The sequence below is a fragment of the Aquarana catesbeiana genome, linkage group LG11 (assembly GCF_042186555.1).
Source record: "Aquarana catesbeiana isolate 2022-GZ linkage group LG11, ASM4218655v1, whole genome shotgun sequence".
NCBI lineage: Eukaryota > Metazoa > Chordata > Amphibia > Anura > Ranidae > Aquarana > Aquarana catesbeiana.
Genome location: NC_133334.1, coordinates 42066705 through 42089283, shown reverse-complemented (window position 1 = coordinate 42089283; position 22579 = coordinate 42066705). Strand labels below are relative to the sequence as shown.

Genomic DNA, 22579 nt, shown 5'->3' with positions numbered 1-22579 from the left:
CCCTCACCCCACCCTAATTAATCCCAGCCAACGCCCCCTGTCACGGGACTTGTACACACTTTTCCCGTGCAGAAGGGCTAACGGGACACTTTGGTAGTCACCCAGAGGACTTTGGAATATGGACTGGGGACACCAGATGATTTAGCTTCTCCTGCCATGCTGAGGACGCAAGGAACATATACTTAAACCAGTGGATGGGGTTAAAGGTACTTCGAGGTTAGCTGATAACTATACTTATCTAATACTGTGATCTGCAAATATGTGGGGCTGACTATGATGTGAATTTTTATTGTGATATACCTATGCTGCTGTGGAGGTATTCTATAGAGAACACCCACTTTTGAAAGTTAAGATCTGGGCAGTAGTTGTTGGAACGAACCATACACATAACACCACCAATACGCCCGGGTGACCCCAGGGGGTTTGCGGGGGATGGGATGAGCTGGAATGGAACATCCAGATGTGGAGGGAGGGGGAACAAGGCTTTGTTTCCTATTCCTAAACCTCGGGTTTATCATAATACAAATGGACAGGGGATAGGTAAATATCTGGGTCTAAATTGATCCCTTGGAGTATTTCCTTCTTCCCCTTTTTTGGGGTTTTTTTTTTTTTTATTTCCTTTCCTTATAAGCATTTAAGTTGTTACAACGTTCATTGCTAACATATGTTATCAAGCTGGGCGACGTGGAGTGGATCGGGAGACTCCCTCTCGGTCAGCTCTTACCTCTTCCCAATTAGGACGGAGCATCTCCCTGGCATACACAGGGGCATGCTTCTTAGCAAATAAGTTTATTTGCATTTAGGTACACGACAGTTAGATTTAACTGTCAGTTATCCGTCTTATTGGACGGCCACATACTCACCTCTTCTGTCTTCTTTCTTTTTCTTTCCCTTTCTTTCTCTTTCACATCTTCTCTTCTATCTAGCCTTTACTGACATCTACTTACTCCTCTCCCCTTAAATTTTTCCCCAATCTCTCCCTTCAGCCCACTCTCTCCACTAACACCCCTAAGCCCGGGCGACAATGGACACCATTATCATCCTTTCACTAAACACGAAGGGCTTAAACATACCAGAAAAAAGACGCATGCTACTACATGACCTTAAAAGAGCACATGCTGACATAGCGTTCCTCCAGGAAACGCACTTTAAGACCGGTAATCCACCATGCCTTAAAAACCGGTATTTCCCACATTACTACCACGCCACTAATGTAGCCGCCAAATCCAAAGGAGCATCCATACTCCTATCGGGGGTAGTACCCTGGACATGTAGTGACACTTTGGTGGACACTGAAGGCCGCTATGTATTTATTAAGGGCTGGATAGGGGACAAGAAGGTCACATTGGCTACTATCTACGCCCCTAATGACCGTCAAGATACCTTCTTACACCGTATACTGAAGCTACTAGCAGAATTCAGGGAGGGTCAACTGATCATGGGGGGTGACCTTAACATACCCCTAGTCCCTACAGTAGACACTTCCTCGGGCACCTCATCCGTACGTACAAGCACACACAAACGCATAATCCAGGATCTGCACGATACCCAACTGTTAGACATTTGGAGACTACACCACTCAGGCGAGAGAGACTACACTTTTTACTCGTCCCCGCATAAAGTGTATTCGAGAATAGATTACTTCTTTGTCCCACACAATCAACTAGAAGCTGTCAGTACTGTGGAGATAGGCAATATTACATGGTCGGATCACGCGCCTATTACTCTGCGTTATAGCTTGACATCCACTCTGAACACTAGATCCAAGTTTTGGAGACTAAACGAAAGTCTACTCCAGACACCAGAGGTCATGACAGACGTCACAAATGAGTTGAAACATTACTTTCAAACTAATGACATTGAAGACTGTGACCCTGGTATTCTATGGGAGGCCCACAAGACTGTGATAAGAGGAGTATTAATTAAACATGGCGCTCGCATCAAAAGAGAAAGGGAGCAGCAACTACTCCTACTTCTCCATAAAATCCATGCAATTGAATCAAAGCATAAACAAACCCCAGTTGCCTCATTAGAAGCAGAACTGCTTTCTCTCAGAAAGCAAGCAGTAGACCTATTACACTATAGAGCCAAAGCAGCACTACAAATTTGTAGAAAATTCTCCTACGAATCAGGGAATAAGTGTGGGAAACTACTCGCCAAAGCAGTTAGAAGTCATAAATTATCCACATACATGCCCCATATCATAGCCTCATCGGGACAGAAAAAGACCACACCAACCCAGATAGCGAAGGAATTTAGAGACTACCACTCATCCCTATACAACCTTCCAGTACGACCCCCAAACAACGCGACAATAGATGATTACATATCAACAGCTCAAATACCCCAAATTTCGACGGCAGCAAGTATAGAATTGGAGGACCCCATTACCGTAGAGGAGCTACAGCGAGCGGTAGGTGGGATGCAACCCGGCAAAGCTCCGGGCCCTGATGGGTTTACCCTACAATACTACCAAACCCTCCTGCCGCTTCTGGCCCCTCACATGGTTCGGATGTTTAACTGCCTAGGAGAAGGGACCCCTTTACCCAGAGACACTCTGAGGGCACATATCCCCCTTATACCGAAAGAAGGTAAAGATGCGACGGCCTGTGGAAGCTATAGACCTATATCCCTGTTGAATGTAGATCTCAAGCTCTTTACAAAGATTCTGGCTAATAGACTAACCCAACACATACCGGAATTAATACATGCGGATCAAGTGGGGTTTGTCCCTGGCCGAGAGGCGAGGGACAACACTACTAAGGTGCTCAATCTCATTCACATAGTCTCGACTACTAAAACCCCATGCGTCTTCCTTAGTACAGACGCGGAAAAGGCGTTTGATCGGGTTAGTTGGGCTTTTATGTCCTCAGTTCTCAAAAAGATCGGCCTAGGGCACAAGATGCTACAATGGATCCTCAGCTTATACTCCAACCCCACCGCCCAGGTCAAAGCCAACGGAATACTATCAGACACATTCCCTATATCGAATGGTACCAGACAGGGCTGCCCGCTCTCCCCACTCCTGTTTGCCTTGGCCCTAGAACCCTTTTTATGCACTATACGATCTAAACCGGATATATCCGGCGTGACAGTAGGGGACATCCAATACAAGATCTCAGCCTATGCTGACGATCTGATGTTTTCACTAACCAACCCAGTAGTATCCTTACCAAATTTACTCAGGGAATTTGATAGATATGGAAGCTTAGCCAACCTAAAAATCAATTTTGATAAGTCGGAGGCGATGGGGATTAATATCACACCGCCTAGATTAAGCTCCCTAAAAATCACAGTTTAGATTTAAATGGTCCGATGCTTCCCTCAAATATCTTGGAACCCAGATCCCTAATGACCTAAAGCACACCTTCGGACTTAACTTTCCACCATTGCTAACTAAGACCCGCTTACTTCTGGAGGAGTGGAATAAGGGTCTGCACCCCTGGTTCGGAAGGTGCAACCTGCTAAAAATGTCTATACTACCGAAATTTTTATATTTATTTCAGGCGCTACCAATCAAGATTCCACCCCAATATCTTAAACAAGTGCACTCCCTTTTCATTAAATTTGTCTGGGCGAATTCGAAACCTAGGCTGCGCAGGCGTTACTTGACACTACCCAAGCAATTTGGAGGGCTGGCTCTCCCAGACCTACAGAACTACTACTGGGCAGTTCACCTAGGTAGAACAATAGACTGGAACAGACACGGCCAAAACAAGCTCTGGATACAACTAGAACAGGCTCAATCCGCAGTCCCCTTGAAGGGAGCGGTGTGGTGCTTTGACCAACTTCCGCCAGCATTGAAGTCACACCCGGTAATAGGCACGACCCTCAGAATAGGCGCATCTACCCTGTCCACTACCTCCATCTCCTCTAGAGACTCTCCTCTTTACCCGATATTGGGAAACCCTGCTTTTCCCCCTGGTTTAGAACAATCGGAATACAAGACACTTACATTGTCCGGCAGGGACCGGGCATCACATTTCTTGGTTGAAAACCAATGGCCCTCCATCTCAAACTTGATCGATGTTGAGGGACAATTCCAACTACCATTCTGGAAAGCAATTAGAATACACCACTTCCTACACTCGATCCCTAACCCAGCACAGTTTAACCGCGACTTGACGACTTACGAAGATTACTGTGCAGACGAGGGAACATTGCCACGGGTACTATCTAAAACATATGAATTACTCAACTCTCCTATTGACCAACCTGACCTGACATTTATACAGCAATGGGAAACAGATTTACAATGCAAGTTTACTAACACACAAATCCAAACGATTATCAGATTCTCCCTAAAAACATCTATCTGTACAAAGATACAAGAACTCAATTATAAGATCCTGACCAGATGGTACTACACGCCTCAAAGGCTACATAAGTACTTCCCTAACACTACAGATAGATGTTGGAGATGTCAGATAGACATTGGGACACTCCTCCACATTTTCTGGTCTTGCCCTCTGCTCCAACATTTCTGGACAACAGTCCGGACGATCGCCCAAAAATTTACAGACCATGTGATAAGCGATGACCCAGCTTTTATCCTGCTCCATGCCACCACAATACCTGCACGGAGCTACAAAAAAATCCATAATAAGACACTTACTGAATGTAGCCAAATATTGCATACCGCTTATGTGGAAGAAATGCTCACCACCGACTGTTGGGTTATGGCTACGCAGAGTGGAGGAGATCAGGAGGTTGGAGGACTTAGTCCTGACGGCACATAACAAGCAAGAACAACATTCCAAGGCATGGAGGCTCTGGATGATGTTTATATTCTCTGATGAAGGGACAGCGCTGCTTGCCACATGAATAATAAAACCCCACAGATCTGAAGATGATGTGTCCTGTCGCCGGGCTCCCCCCCCCCCCCCCCCCCTCTCTTCCTATCCCTTCCCCTCATATTTTCTCTGACTTTCTTTCCCCTTCCCCCTTTCCTTTTTTTTTCCCCTTTCTCTTAATCACCATGCTTCAGCTCGCCTTACCTCTCCCTCAACATACCTCTTCTCTACGGTTTTAGGTATTTTTTACTCAGGGAATGGGCAGTAGAATGAGATTCACAACTACGAAGACATGGTGAGACTTACTGTCCAGTACGCCATTTTATTTTATAGATGGAAAACATAGAAGATGATTGTATCATTGCGATTATGGCTGGTACTGATATGATGGTTATCATTATCGCATGTCACTACCTGTGAACACCAGTTGTTAAGGCTGGCACTGTACTGTACTATCTGCCATTTTCACCCTTTTATTTATTTTTGTTTTGCTTTGTTTTCTTGACTCTTATTCTTTGTATTTTTTGTTCTTTGAAAACAATAAAATTTATATTTGAAAAGAAAAAAAAAAAAAAATTGCTATATGGACTACAGAGTTTCCGGCTCAATTCTTTAACTTTTTTTTTTATCCCTGTTAATTCTGATCATGCGCAGTCTTTTCTGATTTTTCTTGTACGAAAACGGTACACATTAAAAAAAACGAAAAATAGTTTGTTCTATTCCTGTATGAGAAAAATTTGTCCCTTTGGGAATTTTCGTACGAAAAGTCGGAAGCGGCTGTAGAAAGTTGTGTTACACACTATTAAAAAAAATAAAAAAAAAAAAATTCTTTGGATGAAAAGGTTTGCCAGATTTTCTTAGTGTGTATGAGCCTTAACACTTAAGAAATGTACCGGGTTCCAACTTGCATACAAATTCAAATAAGTGTTGCTAAACCGACATTCCCACAAAAGTAAAATCTGTATATACCGTAAAAAACATGCTCGTTATACTCACTGTGAAACCTAAGGGGTTAATCCTCTGCATGGTGTAAAAAGGCTGATTGATCCTGTCTTCTCCGATTATTCCCTTCTTCCACAGTCCCCAATCCATCTGCTAAGACAAAGTCTTGGGGGGCACTCTGCACATGCTCAGTTTGGTGTGTATTGTAAGAGCTTTTTATTGGGAGGGTGCATGTGATCAGCACTGTCCAGACAGAGGGTCAGGGGTCCTGCAGCCTCATAGGACAAAATCAGGTGGAGAATAAAAACCTCACCCTACAAGCTTTAACCTAACACTGATAGAAGTCACAAGACTGATATATAATGCTGATGAGAAAAAAAAAAAAAAAAAAAAAAAAAAAAAAAAAGTATTTAGCAGTTTATATTTATTAAAATAATTGCATTTCCATGTTCCGTGTACTGTGGGAGATCAGATATAGTGAATGCAGGGTCCTGGGTTTAGTAACACTTTAAGAACAAACTGATCTGGTTTGTAACCTGGGGACTGCCTGTTTTGGGGCCTTTTTGTCTGCGCTTCCCAATGGGGAGGCTTCCCTCCACTTCCTGTGTTGGAGACGCAGCAGAAAGAAAGAGGAAATCCTTATAAAAAGTGATCACAAATCCCACCAGAACAGGTGTCCCCGTTGGAGAACCTCACCTTCTGTTCCACTAAAAGCTGTAAAATTGTGGATCTCCCTACACTTTCTCTTCTGGTGACAAAGGTCATCAGGACAAACAGGGATGGCGAATCTCACCAATGGGAACAAAGACAGCTGCTAAAAACTTTATTTGAAGAAAGTTCGGAGAACACTCAGTTTAAGAAAACGCTTGATGCTTGTAAAGGCATTGAAATTAAAACTAACCCTCAAGCGCTAAATGCACCTAAAGTTAATGCGCGTTTGCATGCGTTTAGGTACGCCGGGCATTTTTCTGCCCAAATGCTTCTCTCCTGAATGGATGCGATTTTGATGCATTCAGTTTTCTGTTCTTAAAGTTTTATTAAACCCAGGGCCCTGCATTTCACTATATCTGGTCTCCCACAGTACACAGAACATGGAAATGCTTTTATTTTAGTAAATATAAACTGCCAAATACCTTTTCTCATCAGTAGTATATAGTCTTGTGACTTCTATCGGCGTCTGGTTAAAGCTTGTAGGGAGGAGTTTCCATTCCCCTCTGACTGTCCTATGAGGCTGCAGGACCCCACACCCTCTGTCTGGACAGTGCCGATCACATGCACCCACAAAACCCCCCCCCCCCCCCCCCCCACACACACACACACACACACACACACACACACACACTCTTTAGCAATACACGCCAGACTGAGCATGTGCAGAGTGCCTCTAAGGCTCTGTACTATCAGGAGATGGGTTGGGGACAGTGGAAGAAGGGGAGAACCAAAGAACACAGGATCAAACAGCCTTTTTACACAATGCAGAGGATTAATCTCTTCCACAGTGAGTAGAACAAGCATGCTTCGCTGCATATACAGACGGATTTTACTGTTGCGAGTTGAGCTACACTTTAAATGTCCTTGCCTCGGAGCTCCTCTAAAACGCCTGTGTTTGCATGGACGCATAGACTAACAGAGGGGTGTTTAGGGGCAGAAAAATAAAACAACCTTCAAATGCCTGAAAAACAGATGTTTATACGCTCAAGTGTGCATGAGGCCTTAGTGAATGTATACACGATTAGGATAAACTTAGGATGGTTCTCAGCCAAAAATATATTAAAAAAAAATAAATAAATAAAAAATAAAAAAGCAAAAGCCTTGGTTAAGAACTTTTTTTTTTGCCATCATTCTTCTATATTTCTATGACGCAACTTACATAATGTTTACATGCTCACCTCTTCTGTATTTCTGGTATTATATTAAACTGGAATATTGAAAGCCGATACAGCAAGCAATCATTCTGTCTGACTTTTTAATAGCCTTTGAGATATCAGATATACAGGGAGTGCATTGTTTTCAAAGTATGAGTCATCTCATAGGCTTTGCGTTCGAAATGCAACAGCAGAAACAAAACTTGTGTAGCACTGTAAAGGGAACAGATTCTGCCCATGTAACACATTAAAGAGGACGTAAACCCCGATTTTTTACTTACTCTTTATTTCCCTGCGAAGGTAAAGAATAATGGGCTAGTATGCATCGCATACTAGCCCATTATGTGTCACTTACCTGAAACCGAAGCCTGCAATGTCACCGCTGTCCCCACGAGCAGGGAGCGTTAAAAAGGTGTCTTCACCCCTCTTCGTTCTGGGGTCGCAAACTCCGGCTCTGTGACTGGCCGGAGTCGCGTGACGTCACTCCCGCGCATGAGCCGCCCGCCACACGATCTGCCCTTTCTAAAGTGAACATGCGCCGTACTCTACGGTGCACGGCTTTATTGTGAATATTTCCTAAACCGTGGAGGTTTAGGAGACATTTCCAGCACCTACAGTTAAGCCTCAATATAGGCTTACCCGTAAGAAAAAAAAAAAAAAAAAAAAAAAAAAAAGTGGTTGTACATCCCCTTTAACTCACACACATAACATTTACATTAAAGCAGAACTTCACACATTTTTTGTTCATAACATTTTTTGCTTCCTTTGATGAGCTGAAGGCCAAGTGTGGAGTGACTAATAAATTCTTTTTTAAATATCTTTTGTTGTGTCATGCCATCCGGGCACAGTTTTCCGGTGTTCTTTTGGATATCGAGATAAACCGGGATGAACGGCGCATTCGCAGCACACAACAGCTGATTTTACGATCAGCTGTTGTGACGGCGAGACAGCGCCTGCGGAAGACAATTTTTTCCGTCAGATTGTGCCCCGCGCTGCCGAGGCGTGTTCATGGCGGTGAGGGGCAGATTTGTACGTGATGGGGGCGGATTTATAAAATGATGGGCAGTGCTGCTAAGATGGCGGTGGATTTTTAAATGATGGCCAGTGCTGGAGGTGCTTTTGTCCTATCCAGAGATTGAGAAACTCGTTACGACAGTTTATTCACGTTTTCCGTCAGCTGGGGTCAATCCCTTCCAGCTGGCCCAACGGAAATGGGAGGCTCCGATTCCTGGGCTGTCCGAGGAGGGGTGGGAGGAGGCCTCTGAAATCTGCTTCCAGGACCTTAAACGCTCTAATGATCGCTATACACAGTTCAAATGTATACACCAGCTGCATTATACTCCTGCCAGATTGGCCCGCATGGGCTCTGACTCTGCATCCTCCTGTTCCAGACGTAGGCATACGGAAGCCGAGTACTTACACATGTTTTGGTCTTGCCCTGCCTGGTCAGTATATTGGAAGGACCCATTTTCTTTTTTTGACAACACTTTACATTTACCTGTACCCCATACTCCAGAAGTTGGTTTACTTGGTGTGTTAAATGACTTTATCCACAGGACTCATGCTTGTACGTATATTGTTATTCTATGCCAGAAATTAATTCTGTTACAATGGGTGTGTGTGTGTGTGTGTGTGTGTGTGTGTGTGTGTGTGTGTGTGTTGGGCCAGAGGTTCTATAACACTCATATTCCTGATGTACCCTTTTGAAAAACGTGTCCGTTAACATTTTTTTATTGAAAATTCAACATTTAAAAAAAAAAAAAAAAAAAAAAAAAAAAAAAAAAAAAGGGGGGGGGGGGGGGGAGGGGGGTAGGCTAAAGGAGGAAGAGATACACTTTAGTCCCCTCCGGTTTGGTCACATGATCCCTATGTCAGTGAGCGGCTGCAGGGGAGAGGAGGGAGCGCTGAGAAAAGCTGGGACATGGGAGCCAATGGGTGGCGTCAGCACACATGTAATTCGCTCCTCTCCCCTGCAGCCGAAGCTCACTGACACGGGGGGGGGGGGGGGGGGGGGATCATGTAACCGGACCCTGTGGGTGATCCATGTACATTGCAAGGGTTTTAAACAAACTTTGTTGCAGATTCCTTCCTTTTGTTATTCTGACAAAATCCCTGTGTGTGTGTGTTTCTCTGTGCCAAGTCTAATGGGAGCGGTTTCATAATTTCAGTGAAGGAAAAAAAGTATTTGATCCCCTGCGGATTTTGTACGTTTGCCCACTGACAAAGAAATGATCAGTCTATAAATTTTAATGGTAGGTTTAACAGTGAGACAGAACAAACAAAAATATCCAGAAAAACGCATTTCAAAAAAGTTATACATTGATCTGCATTTTAAAGTAGTGAAATAAGTATTTGATCCCCCCCATCAATCAGCAAGATTTCTGGCTCCCAGGTGTCTTCTATACCAGGTAACAAGCTGAGATTAGGAGAACTCTTAAAGGAAGTGCTCCTAATCTCAGCTTTTATACCTGTATAAAAAGACACCTGTCCACAGAAGCAAATCAATCAGATTCCAATCTCTCCACCATGCCCAAGACCAAAGAGCTGTCCAAGGACAAGATTGTAGATCTACACAAGGCTGGAATGGGCTACAAGACCATCGCCAAGCAGCTTGGTGAGAGGGTGACAACAGTTGGCGCGATTTTTCGCAAATGGAAGAAACACCAAATAACGGTCACTCTCCCCCAGTCTGGGGCTCCATGCAAGATCTCACCTCGTGAAGTTTCAGTGATCATGAGAACGGCGAGGAATCAGCACAAAACTACACGGGAGAATTTTGTCAATGATCTCAAGGCAGCTGGGACCATAGTCACCAAGAAAACAATTGGTAACACACTATGACGTGAAGGACTGAAATCCTGCAACACTCGCAAGGTCCCCCTGCTCAAGAAAGCGCATGTACAGGCCCGTCTGAAGTTTGCTAATGAACATCTGAATGATTCAGAGGAGAACTAAGTGAAAGTAGTGTGGTCAGATGAGACCAAAATCAAGCGCTTTGGCGTCAACTCAAGGGAGGAGGGAGGAACGCTGCCTTTGACCCCAAGAACACCATCCCCACTGTCCAACATGGAGGTGGAAACATTATGCTTTGGGGATGTTTTTCTGCTAAGGGGACAAGACAACTTCACCACATCAAAAGGGACGAAGGATGGGGACATGTGCTGTCAAATCTTGGGAGAGAACCTCCTTCCCTCAGCCAGGGCATTGAAAATGGGTCGTGGATGGGTATTCCAGCATGACAAATGACCCAAAACACAGGGCCAAGGTAACAAAGCAGTGGCTTGAAAAGAGGCACATTAAAAGGTCCTGGAGTGGCTTAGCCAGTCTCCAGACCCCAATCCCATAGAAAACACGTGGAATAGAACCAGAGGTTCGAGTTACCAAACGTCAGCCTCAAAACCTTAAATGACTTGAAGAAGATCTGCAAAGAGGAGTGGGACAAAATCCCCCCTGAGATGTGTGCAAACCTGGTGGCCAACTACAAGGAACGTCTGACCTCCTGTGATTGCCAACAAGGGTACCAAATACCAATTCATGTTTTGCGAAGGGGTCAAACACTTGTTTCACTCATTAAAATGCAAATCGATTTATAACTTTTTTCAAATGCGTTTTTCTGGATATTTCTGCTGTTGTTCTGTCTCTTACTGTTAAAATAAACCTACCATTAAAATTATAGACTGATAGTTTCTTTGTCAGTGGGCAAACATACAAAATCAGCAGGGGATCAAATACACCCCCCCCCCCCCACTGTATCAATCAGCTGCTGCATCTGCAGGGCTCTAGTGAGGAAAATTGCAGGGTCTGCATCTCTTTAGCGGTGATTTCCTATTGGGAATATCTACCAAAAATTACATTCTTGTTGCAGGGGATGCCAAAAATCTGGCTTGTACTTTAGGGCAGACTACTGGGAAAATCAGTGAGCCAATCGCACAAGCAGGAAATAATAATGTTTCTTGGGGGCGTTCTGTAGTGACACTGAATGTCCATGAATACTTAACAGTAAAAGTTAACTTATAAAATCCATGGCCCTGTTAGTAAAAGTTAACTTACCTGTGGAACAGAGTACCAACAAGAGCAGGCCAAGAGGAAGAGCAAGACGAAATGCTGAAGTGCTATTCATGGTTCCTATAACAAAAGAAAGACACAGATCGTAAATTTAACGTATCAAGAGATGTTAGAACATGCAAAGCTGGTGAGGGAACACCCAGAACTACCAGGTCTGGGCTTGCACCACAACATATACCCGCTGACCCACTGTACAGCTTTGAATAACATACACTTTTAGGCCAAGATTTCGCAACCTAATTTTATCACTATAGCTTTGCATTGTATATTTTACCAAATATGGTAATCTGAAAGAACAATTGTACCCTTGGTACAATTGTCTTTTAAATTATTCACACCACTCCCCTGAGCGTGCTGACCAACCTACCTTACCACTAGGAGCCATACTGTGTCACAGATCAGCTTTGCATCTGGTACCTGTGGTTTCGCAGATCAGCAGCATGGCTATTCTGTTACCTGTAGCTGCCAAAAAAAAAAATGGAAAGCTGCCCTGTCACTTGTAGCTCTATAAAAATGTAGGATTTGGTCTTACCTCCTTTGAAGCACAGAACCGGAAGCTATAGCTAACTATATACTCACTGGCCACTTTATTATTAGGTAATATAGGTACACAGGGCCATCTTTAATGCGGTGCAAAAGGGGCAGCTGCCCAGGGCCCAGTCATTGTTGAGGGGACAAAGCAGCTGCCCCTTCTCATGGGGAGGCCTGGACCAGTGGCGGCAGGAGCGGCAAGAGCGAAGAGCAGCATACCAAACACGGCGGCTCCACTCAAAGAAAAAAAAAAAAAAAAAAAATTAGAAAATTTGACCACCCAGAGCCTGGATTTATCCAACCTCTCCACCCCCAGCTCTAAATGCGGGCCTCGAGAGAAGGCGGATCGAGACCCCCGGAGGACTGGTGGGGAGGTGCAGGCAGCCAGGGACTACTACCCACCTAGGACAGTCGCTGGAAGATACTGGGCAACACACACACACACACACACACACACACACACACACACACACACACACACACACACGGTGCACAGAAGAGACTGCAGACAAGGCTAGGGGTGTCTCTCTCCGTAAACCTTACTAGTACCAGGTTGGACCCACTTTTGCCTTCAGAACTGCCTTAATTCTTCATGGCATAGATTCAACAAGATGTTGGAGACATTCCTCAGAGCTTTTGGTCCATAGTGACACGATAGCATCACGCAGTTGCTGCAGATTTGTCAGCTGCACATCCATGATGCCAATCCCCCGTTCCACCACATCCCAAATGTGCTCTATTGGATTGAGATCTGGTGACTGTTGAGGCCATCGGAGTACAGCGACCTCATTGTCATGTTCAAGAAACCAGTGGTGAAAGGATTGGAGCTTTGTGACATGGTGCATCATCCTGCTGGAAGGAGCCATCAGAAGATGGGGACACTGTAGTCATAAAGGGATGGACATGGTCAGCAACAATACTCAGGTAGGCCGTGGCATTTAAACAGTGCTCAGTTGGTACCAAGGGGCCCAAAGTGTGCCAAGAAAAAAATACCCCACACCATTACACCACCACCAGCAGCCTGAACCGGTGATACAAGGAAAAATGGATCCAAGCTGTCACATTTACGCCAAATTCTTACCCCACCATCTGAATGTCGCAGCTGAGATCGAGACTTCTCAGACCAGGCAACATTTTTCCAATCTATTGTCCTATTTTGGTGACCCTGTGAAAATGGTAGCCTCATTTTCCTGTTCTCAGCTGATAGGAGTGGCACCCGGTGTGGTATTCGGCTGCTGTAGCCCATCGGCTTCAAGGTTCGATGTGTTGGGTGTTCAGAGATGGTATTCTGCATACCTCGGTTGTAACGAGCGGTTGAGTTTCTGTTGCCTATCATCTAGAACCAGTCTGCTCCACACAACTGCCACTCACTGGGTATTTTCTCTTTTTTTCGGACCACACTCTGTAAACCTGAGAGATGGTTGCACGTGAAAATTCCATTAGATCAGCAGTCTTTAAAATACCAGCCCATCTGGCACCAACAACCATGCCGCATTCAGAGTCACATAGATCCCCTTTCTTCCCCATTCTGATGCTCGGTTTGAACTTCAGCAAGTCGTCTTCACCACGTCTAGATGTCTAAGTGCATTGAATTGCTGTCATGTAAATAGTTGATTAGCAGTTTGTTTTACAGGTGTATCTTATAAAGTGTCCGATGAGTGCAGCTTGCTAATTGGTCACTTCCTGTCCAGCCTCCCAATCTACCTCTCCAAACTGTGCTCAGATTGCCATCCAGTACCTGAGCCACAGGTCATGTTGCTAGTTGACTAACCTTTGTTCCCATGTCCCAGAAATTGTCTCTTTGGTTATCAACCTAGGCCCTGTATCTGACCAAGATTGATTGCTGCCTGACTCGACCTTTGACCTGTTCCCATTTCTGATGTTGCTTAACGATTTGGTACTTTGTTCTGATTCATTCCTTTATCAGCTGCACAGGTGCGTGTCCGACGGCTGCATCTTGGAAGCTGCCCCACAGCAAAGCCCATCACTCCTTGCGGGGTGTGCTGGTGAATACCTGGTGGCACTTTAGACTGTGCCTTGGCCATTTTTAGGGCTCACACCCCCAACCAAAATGTGCAGGTGGGCCAGAGGAACCACAATCACATTAGCTTGTAACGTGCACAAACCTTTCTCCCAAATGTGTTTTTAACACTGAGAACCGAGCGATCAAACACCTGGTGACCATCAGTCACCTCTGACCCCTTAGCTCACTGGAGCGCTGAGTTGTAGAGGGGGCAGCTCAGGCTCCCAGCTAAGCCGGGTGCTGGTCCAGGCAATGGGGGGGGGGGTGGATCCCAACCATATGGTCGCTATCTTTCCTGAGCCTGGACCGCCTCTCTGACATCAGCCGACAGCAGGCTTCAACCCGCTGTCTGATTAAAACGGGTCACAGCAGTGCAAAACAAACTGCACTCCTGTGATCCACAGAAGTACAGCCAAAAGAGCTTTGACTGTACTTTTCCTTTAACCAAATACATTTCACCATTAACTTTATCAGGAACAGAAAGTACAGGAAATATCTGACATTGAGATTCATATCATCGCAAAGTGTAGGTCATATAAAACAAACCTTTCTTTGTGCAGGAACAAATAGTCCACAAATTGGCAGAGGTGGAAAAACTGAGATTCACACTTTGTTGTGCATGCATGTTGCTGCCTCATTCCTAATTGGCTTAGACACACTGCGGGCGCTATTGGCTCCAACTGCTGTAAAGCAAAGTCAGCGAGTAGAGAGAGAGCTCGGGTGCCCCATAGCAAGCTGCTTGCTGTGGGGGCACTCGGCAGGTGCCAGGAGTGCCATTGAGGGACCCGAGAAAAGGAAGATTGGGGCTACTCTGTGCAAAACCACTACACAGAGCAAGAAGGTATAAACATGTTTTTTTTTTTTTTTTTTTCAAAATAACAAACACCCCACTATACTTTAATATATAACAAATTATATTGGCTGCATGTTTGGGGTTGTTGTCCTGCTGCAGAATACATTTGGGGCCAATCAAACGCCTCCCTGATGGATGGAAGCATCTGCCTGCATTTCTCAGCATTGAGGACACCATTGATCATGACCAAATCATCAACACCATTTGAAGAAATGCAGCCCCAAGGAACCTCCGCCATGCTTCACAGTTGCCTTCAAACACTCATTTCACTTTAAGGCAGAATGCACCTATGGATGAAGGACTGGGCATTCAGCCCTGGGTGCATACTGCCACAAATGCAAGAACTTCTAGGTGCACCGTCCAGCCCCATCCAGCTGCAGCAGCTGTCTGCCTTTCAGAATTTGACAGGCTTCCACCCACAGAGACCCATGCACCGGGGTTAAACACCAAGTGCCCATGGGGTCCCACAGTAGTTTTACCACGGATGAGCATTCCAGGCAGGAGGACAACTTACCTGTATGTCGCTGGCTTGCTTCTGGGTTTGGAGCATGCATGCGAGCACCCCCTGCTGACCCGTACTGGGATTGGAGCTTCTCCAGTCTTTGGAACTCCCTACCCCAATCTGTCCCCAATCTATCCATCTTTAGATGATCCCTGAAAACCCTTCTCTTATCCTGCTTCTAACTAATACACTGTTTTACTTTCTCCATCAAATACTGTAGCTGCTGACTTAACATAGGGACACTTACCCGTTAAGGGATTCAGTGATGTCCGCACCCACAGCCGATTCGTCAATCAGCTTCTGGTGCAGGCGCCGGCATTTCCACTAAGGGAAACCGGTAGCCTTGAGGCTTCAGTGCCAGTTACGCTGCACTTACTGAATGGTCCCATCCTCTCCTGGGACCTGTGTCCCAGAAGACAGAGAGACAGAGAGAGACAGAGAGAAGCTGGAAATACCTGCAGCAATCTTACCCAGAAGTGGGTACCCCCCCCCAAAAAAAGTGCCAAATGTAGCAGTGGAGCTACGCTTTAACATACACTTACTGGAGATATTTTTAACCATAGACTTGTAGCAGAATACATTGATGAAAATATTGATTTTTTTTTTTTAATGGGTATGCTTTATGACAAAGTAGAGATATAGATCTAGATATAATCAAGTTGATTGTACAGAGATTGTGCAGGTCAGATATTGTAAGGTAACCCCAAGACGGAGATGATTGGATGGGGTGCCTTGTCACATGTACTGGGGGACCTTTAATTGTTTGAGGCTTTCCTGTTCCCTTCCCAGCATTGGCTTCAGCTCTCACAGGGCCTCTTTGTTGTGGTACACAATGGAAAGACGCCCATAGAAGTTAAGCTGCCAACAGATGCATTAGGCGTGGTCAGACATGCACACTCCAAAACAGGAGACAAGACTCAACATGTCTTATAGGAAACCGATGCCAAGGAAGTATGGAAGCTGCCATTGCTAACCTCTCCTTTTATCCAGTAACTTTCATTATATGAGTAAGCTCCCTTTCACACTGAGGCGCTTCTAGGCTACCAGTAAACACGGAGCGCTTTTGAAGAGCTTTTCAGGTGCTTTTGGAAGTGCTTTCCATTAGACCCCTTTCACACTGAGGCGCTTTGCGGGCGCTATAGCGTTAAAAAATAGCGCCTGCAAAGCGCCCTGAAACAGCGGCTCCATTCACTCCACTGTGAAAGCCTGAGGGCTCCCACACTGGAGCTGTGCGCTGGCAGGGCGTCAGAAAAAGTCCTGCCAGCAGCTTCTTTGGAGCGCATTAGGACCAGTGAACTTTCACAATGTGCAGCTCGGCTCTTCTCATGGCCGCTTCTCACCTCGCTGTTCCCTCAAGGCAGCAGCGGGCGGGGCTGAGAAGATCAGTGGGGAGCTGACGTCAGTGAGGAGGAGGAGGAGGAGGAGAGGTGCAGACGTGCCTGGTCACAGATGGCGGCGCCTTGTACACAGGAGCATTTAACAGATGGACAGGGAGGAAGGTGCGGACTAGAGGTGCAACGGATAGTCACCGATCCGTGACCTGAACGGGTTGGCACACCACCCGATCCGCGGAGCGCTCCGCTGCCTTGGCCATAGGAAAGGTCGTGGCTTCGGCCTAGCTCCGGAGCAGTGGCCATCTTGGTACACCCGGCGGTGGCTGTTGTCTCCACACTCCTGCACAGTAATGATAGAGTGAGAAGGGGACAAGCGGACATCTTTTTACACCCACCGGAGTTTTAGATTTCACTGGTATTAAGTAGGAGTTTGGAAATTGTAGAGAAAGGTTAATGAATGCATTACAATTTAAATTACACCCATTCAATTTTAGACTACTAAAATGAGTTTTAGTCGACTAAAATGTACTGGAGATTTAGTCGGTTAAATACGACTAGAACTAAAACAACTGCAGAAGACTAAAATACCATTTCAGTCCTAAAACTAAAATCGACATTTGCTGCCAAAATTAACACTGGTGATCACATTCCCTCTGTTCTCAGCTGCATTAGAGCCCTTTCACATTACTAGCGCGGCCACGTTAGCGGTAAAGTACCGCTAGTTTTATAGACACTTTACAGCCGTATCAGCGGCCAAATTACAGCGCCGGAGCACACAAACCTGTAAATAACTAAAGGGGACATGTCGCTGGTCACAGCGTTGTGCCGGGACCGCTGCAACAGCTTCATTCTAAGGCAAGTATTTCATAATGAGCTAGTATGCGATGCATACTAGCTCATTATGCCTTTGTCTTGCAGGTTTTTTTTTTGGTGGGTTTACCACCACTTTAAGTACATGACTTTCTGCTTTGCCGGTTCTTTCCGTTTTGGGTTTCAGGCGACAAGCTGCCTTCTGTTGCTAGGATGATTTACCTCAGCTGCTGAGCACGGGATTGGTGACAAATCATTTGGTGGGAAACATCTCCCTCCCCTTTGTTGTTATTGCCTCTCATGGCAGTTCACCTTTATGTGGTTAGTGTAGCCCGCTTTGTGGGTGGACAGTGGTTGGTACACTGTAATGTGATTGATATAAGATATTGCTGCTTGTGTCTTAGTGACTAAGCATGTTGGTCTGTGAGGGCCGGGTCACACTGGTGTGATACCAGACATCGCATGCAATTCACACCACATTGCTGTGCGCATCACATCGCTGTCTGCACAATGCAAATTTAGCCAAACTGTACAGCTGAATTTGGATCGCATTCGGACCAAAGTCGTGCAGGACCCTTTTTTTTTTTAGGTCCGCACCAGAATCGGATCGTGCTGCGTTTTGCAAACTGATTGTGGCGCGTCATTAACTTTACATACACTCCACCTGGACAGGTTTGCGATTAAGAGGTGGTATAAACACGGTGGACATTCAGTGCCAGGCACCCGCTGATCGGCTTCTGCTGCGAGTGATCAAATAGATATACACACACACACACACACACACACACACAATCGGCACATGCACGTTCGTGCCGTTGCTTCAGCTAGCGTGCTGTTACCGCCGGCTCCCGCGTTACCGCCGGCTCCCGCACGCATGCACGGGAGTGACATCATCGCGGCTCCGGCCAATCACAGCGCCAGAGCCCACGATACGGGGGCATCGATCTAAGGTGAGCATTTCATAATGAGCTAGTATGCTATCCACTAGCTCATTATTCCTTTGTCTTAGTTTTTTTTTTTGTTTTTTTATTGTGGGTTTACAACTACTTTAAAAGAGGAAGCAAACCCTTATGGGTTTTACTTCCTCTTTAAATTTCCCTGCAAAGGTAAAGCATAATGGGCTAGTATGCATCGCATAGTAGCTCATTATGTGTCACTTACCTGAAAACGAAGCCTGCGATGTCACCGCTGTCTGGAAGCGTCCCTCTTCACCCCTTTCCTTCCGCGGCCGTGGACTCCGGCTCTGTGACTGGCCCGGAGTCACGTGACGTCACTCCCGTGTAGGGGAGCCGCCAGTCACGGCACGATCCCTTTCTAAAGTGTGTATGCGCCGACGACGTCGGCACAAGCGTATATTGCGAATATCGCCTCAACCATGCAGATTTAGGAGATATTTCCAGTACCTACAGGTAAGCCTCATTATAGGCTTACCTGTAAGTCAAAGTGGTTGTAAAAACAATTTACAACCACTTTAAAGTGATTGTAAACCAATCCATTCAGTTTCAAATAGAAATGAAAGGCAAAACATTTTTGTAATATATAAAACACACGCTCATTCCCTCTGTTCTTAGATGCATAAGAGCTGGGGGGGGGGGGTAGTAACACCCATTACTGATGTATTTGACATGTTTGCATTGCATTTAATAACGTTTTCTAGATGCCTTCTGTGTTGTTTTTCTACCGTATGGATTCTTGTACTGACAACTCGGTAAGTAACCCGTTCTGAACACCCATATGCGTTTGTGGCCCTTTAACATTGGCATAAATAGATGTGTTAGAGGAGTGGTAAAGCCAGCTGAACACTACACGTCGAATAAACTTTGGCACTAAGCGACATAAACAGAACTATGATAACATAGCACTGGCCGCTGCGATGCACATAAACTGATATAACTGAGTGTTGACAGGCGTTCTTGAGGCTGCATTCACATTTTCCTGTGTTGTTGTGCGATCTGCACATGATTTTGTGAGTTGCACTTAGGGCAACCCGTCAAGTGAATGAGCTGCCCTATGTGTGTGTTGCAAAAAAAAAAAAAAAAAAGAAGGGGGGGGGTGGGGGTGCAGCCGTTGGGACCATGCTCCTTTTTGGGCAACAAGTGTGGCACATTTTGCCAAGATCCTACTGTACAACAGAATCGCATTGTGTTTGGGGTGCCATGAGGAATGACCACACCCAAAAGTGCGTGCTGCTGTGATTTGGGATCGTGGGCAGAACTGCAGCGATGTTGTCGAGCGATGTGAACGGGGGGGCCTATGTTCAGACTCGCGAGCTGCGGGAATCAGCGGCATTCCTGTGCGGGTTCCCACATTGCGCCTGAAATTGCCGGCGGTTCACACCAACCATCCGAGCCGCTGCAGGTGTCAATGTAAAGGTTCGCAGATCGCAGTCGAACTCTGAAATGGTGCAAGAATCGAATCACATGGGTCGTCACACGATTCCAGTGCAAACCCCAAAAAATTAAAAAGGGGGGGGTCCTGCAATATTTTGGTGTGAAGGCTATGCGATGTGAATTCACATTGCACAGACAACGCATGCGATCTTCACAGCAATGCGAATCACATGCGAGGTCTGCGATCGCACAAGTGTGAACTCAAACACAGTTGAAAACGCCTGCTTGTTTGGACACTTAATACCAGAAGAGCCTGCGCAACTACATGTAGGTGGGATTACTGCCCTTGAAATTATACATCACACAGATCCTGAATATAAAATGACACACCCAGCAAACCGCACTGGCACTGAATAATAGGCAAACCCCAGGCTATACCCACCAGATGTAAAGGAAGAATAAATAACGCAGGCGCCCTCCATACGTTAGTTCCATAGGTCAATAAGCAGATAAGAGAAGCACCCACCCAGACATGGAGGATCAGCCTTTTGTTCTCGCCTTGTCTACAGAGGACAAGCCTACCATACAATGCAATGCCCCCTGCCCAGCATCTGCCAATATGAAGGCAGGTGGGCCCCACCCAGCAGATTCCACAGCCCACCCAACATAACAAACGGTTATAATACAAGAGGAAAACAACTCACCGCTGTGCTGTCAGATGACTGTCTGGAGAACAAACTGCAACACACAAGATCTAATTTGGAGTCCAGGCTCCACCCAGCTATCATAGGAGGGGCTTATGATTGACCCCTTATGTACCAAACTGCAAGTGAGTGTTCCTATAATACCAGCTATAAGCAAGCAGCATGTCTTGTTTGTCTTTTTTTTTTATTTTTTTTTATTTTGTCTGTCTTTTGTTGTTTTCTTATAGTTGTCTGTTTATGCTTTATTAATGCTATATTAATATTTATTAAGATATTTTGTTAGGTTGTCTTTTAAGAACACTTTATTAAATAGTCCTTGCCTGTGGAATTTCTGTGTTAGGTGCGATAGCAATTAGTTTATCGGTTATGAAAAAAAAAATAAATAAATAAATAAAAAAAAAAAAGATATATATGGGGAAAGCAAAAAAACAAAAAACACAAACATTTATCAATCGTGTAAGGGCTCGTTTACACCACAATCTCTGCTTTCAAGGGCCAGTTCACGCCACTTGCAGGCAATGCGTGTTTTTTTTTTCTGCATCAAAAACGCATGGATAGTAGGTTATAGGGCCAGTTCACACCATAGAAATGCAGTCCAGATGCTTTTCTGCATGCGCATTTTTGGTGCATAGAAAAAAAAAAAAATTTTTACTTACCAGAAACCCCTGTTGCTAGGCAGTCTTCCTAATCTGCCTCTTCCTAGTCCGCGGAGCGGTTACGTGACTTCCTCCTCTTCAGCGAGCTCCCCCGTTATCTTCTGGGACCTGTGTGTGTGTGTCATTCACAAAGTGCTGCACGACTCGTTCATGCGCAGTAGGAAACGGGCAGTGAAGCCGCAAGGCTCCACTACCGGTTTCCCTTTGTTGCAATGGCGGCGCCGGCACCCGATCCGATGGACGGATCGGCCTCGGGGGGCCGACATTGCGGGCTCGCTGGACAGGCAAGTGCCCTTATTAAAAAAAGTCAGCTGCTACAGTGTTTGTAGTTGCTGACAAAACAAAAAAAAAAAAAAAAAAAAAAAAAACGGATGGAACACCGCTTTAAATAAGGACGTGTGTGTTCCAGTGCGCTCCGGTGCGTTCCAGTGCATTTGTGATGCTTTTTACAGCGTTCCAGTCCAGTGCAGGGAAAAAAATGCAGCATGTTCTACTTTTTTTTCTGGAACTGAAATGCACTGGTGTGAACTTTGTCATTAAAAACCATATAACCTACTTTCCATGCGTTTTTGATGCAGAAAAAAAAAAAAAAAAAAAAGAAAAGAAACTGGACTGCATGTGGTGTGACCTGGCCCATATGGTTTTCATTGGCATAGTTCGCACCGGTGCGGTCGGTTCCCGCGCTTTCCAGCTCCAGAAAAAAACAGTAGTAGAACATGCTGCATTTTGCCCGCACTGAAACGCAGTAAAACGCATCGAAAACACACTGGAACGCACCTAAATGCACAAAAAACGCACTGGAGCACATATGTCCTTATATAAAAGTGAAGAAAAAAAAAAAAAAAGGGGGGGGATGCACTGGAACGCACCAAAAATCTGCATTTGCAGGATATATACACACACAGATACATATTGCTAATCAGCCAATAACATGGCAGCAATCCAATGCATTTAGGCATCTAGACGTGGTGAAGACGACTTGCTGAAGATCAAACTGAGCATCAGAATGTGGAAGAAAAGGGATTTAAGGGACTTTAAGTGACACACACACACACACACACACACACGTGATCCTGCATAGGAGGGCCTCCCTGTAGCAGTATATGTCCTTAAAGGGTTTCTAAACCCTCATGCGCGTTCGTGCCGTTGCTTCAGCTAGTATTCCGTTACC

General features: G+C 45.4%; 1 protein-coding gene across 1 annotated transcript in view; it reads right to left on the bottom strand.

The window, feature by feature from the left end:
- The window catches only part of CD59 (CD59 molecule (CD59 blood group)), a 71517-nt gene that overhangs the window by 9342 nt on the left and 39596 nt on the right, over positions 1–22579 (bottom strand). Inside the window, exon 2 of the mRNA XM_073604218.1 lies at positions 11651–11725. Coding sequence (XP_073460319.1) covers positions 11651–11720 — 70 coding nt within the window. The 5' untranslated portion in view covers positions 11721–11725. The remainder of the gene's footprint in view (positions 1–11650; positions 11726–22579) is intronic.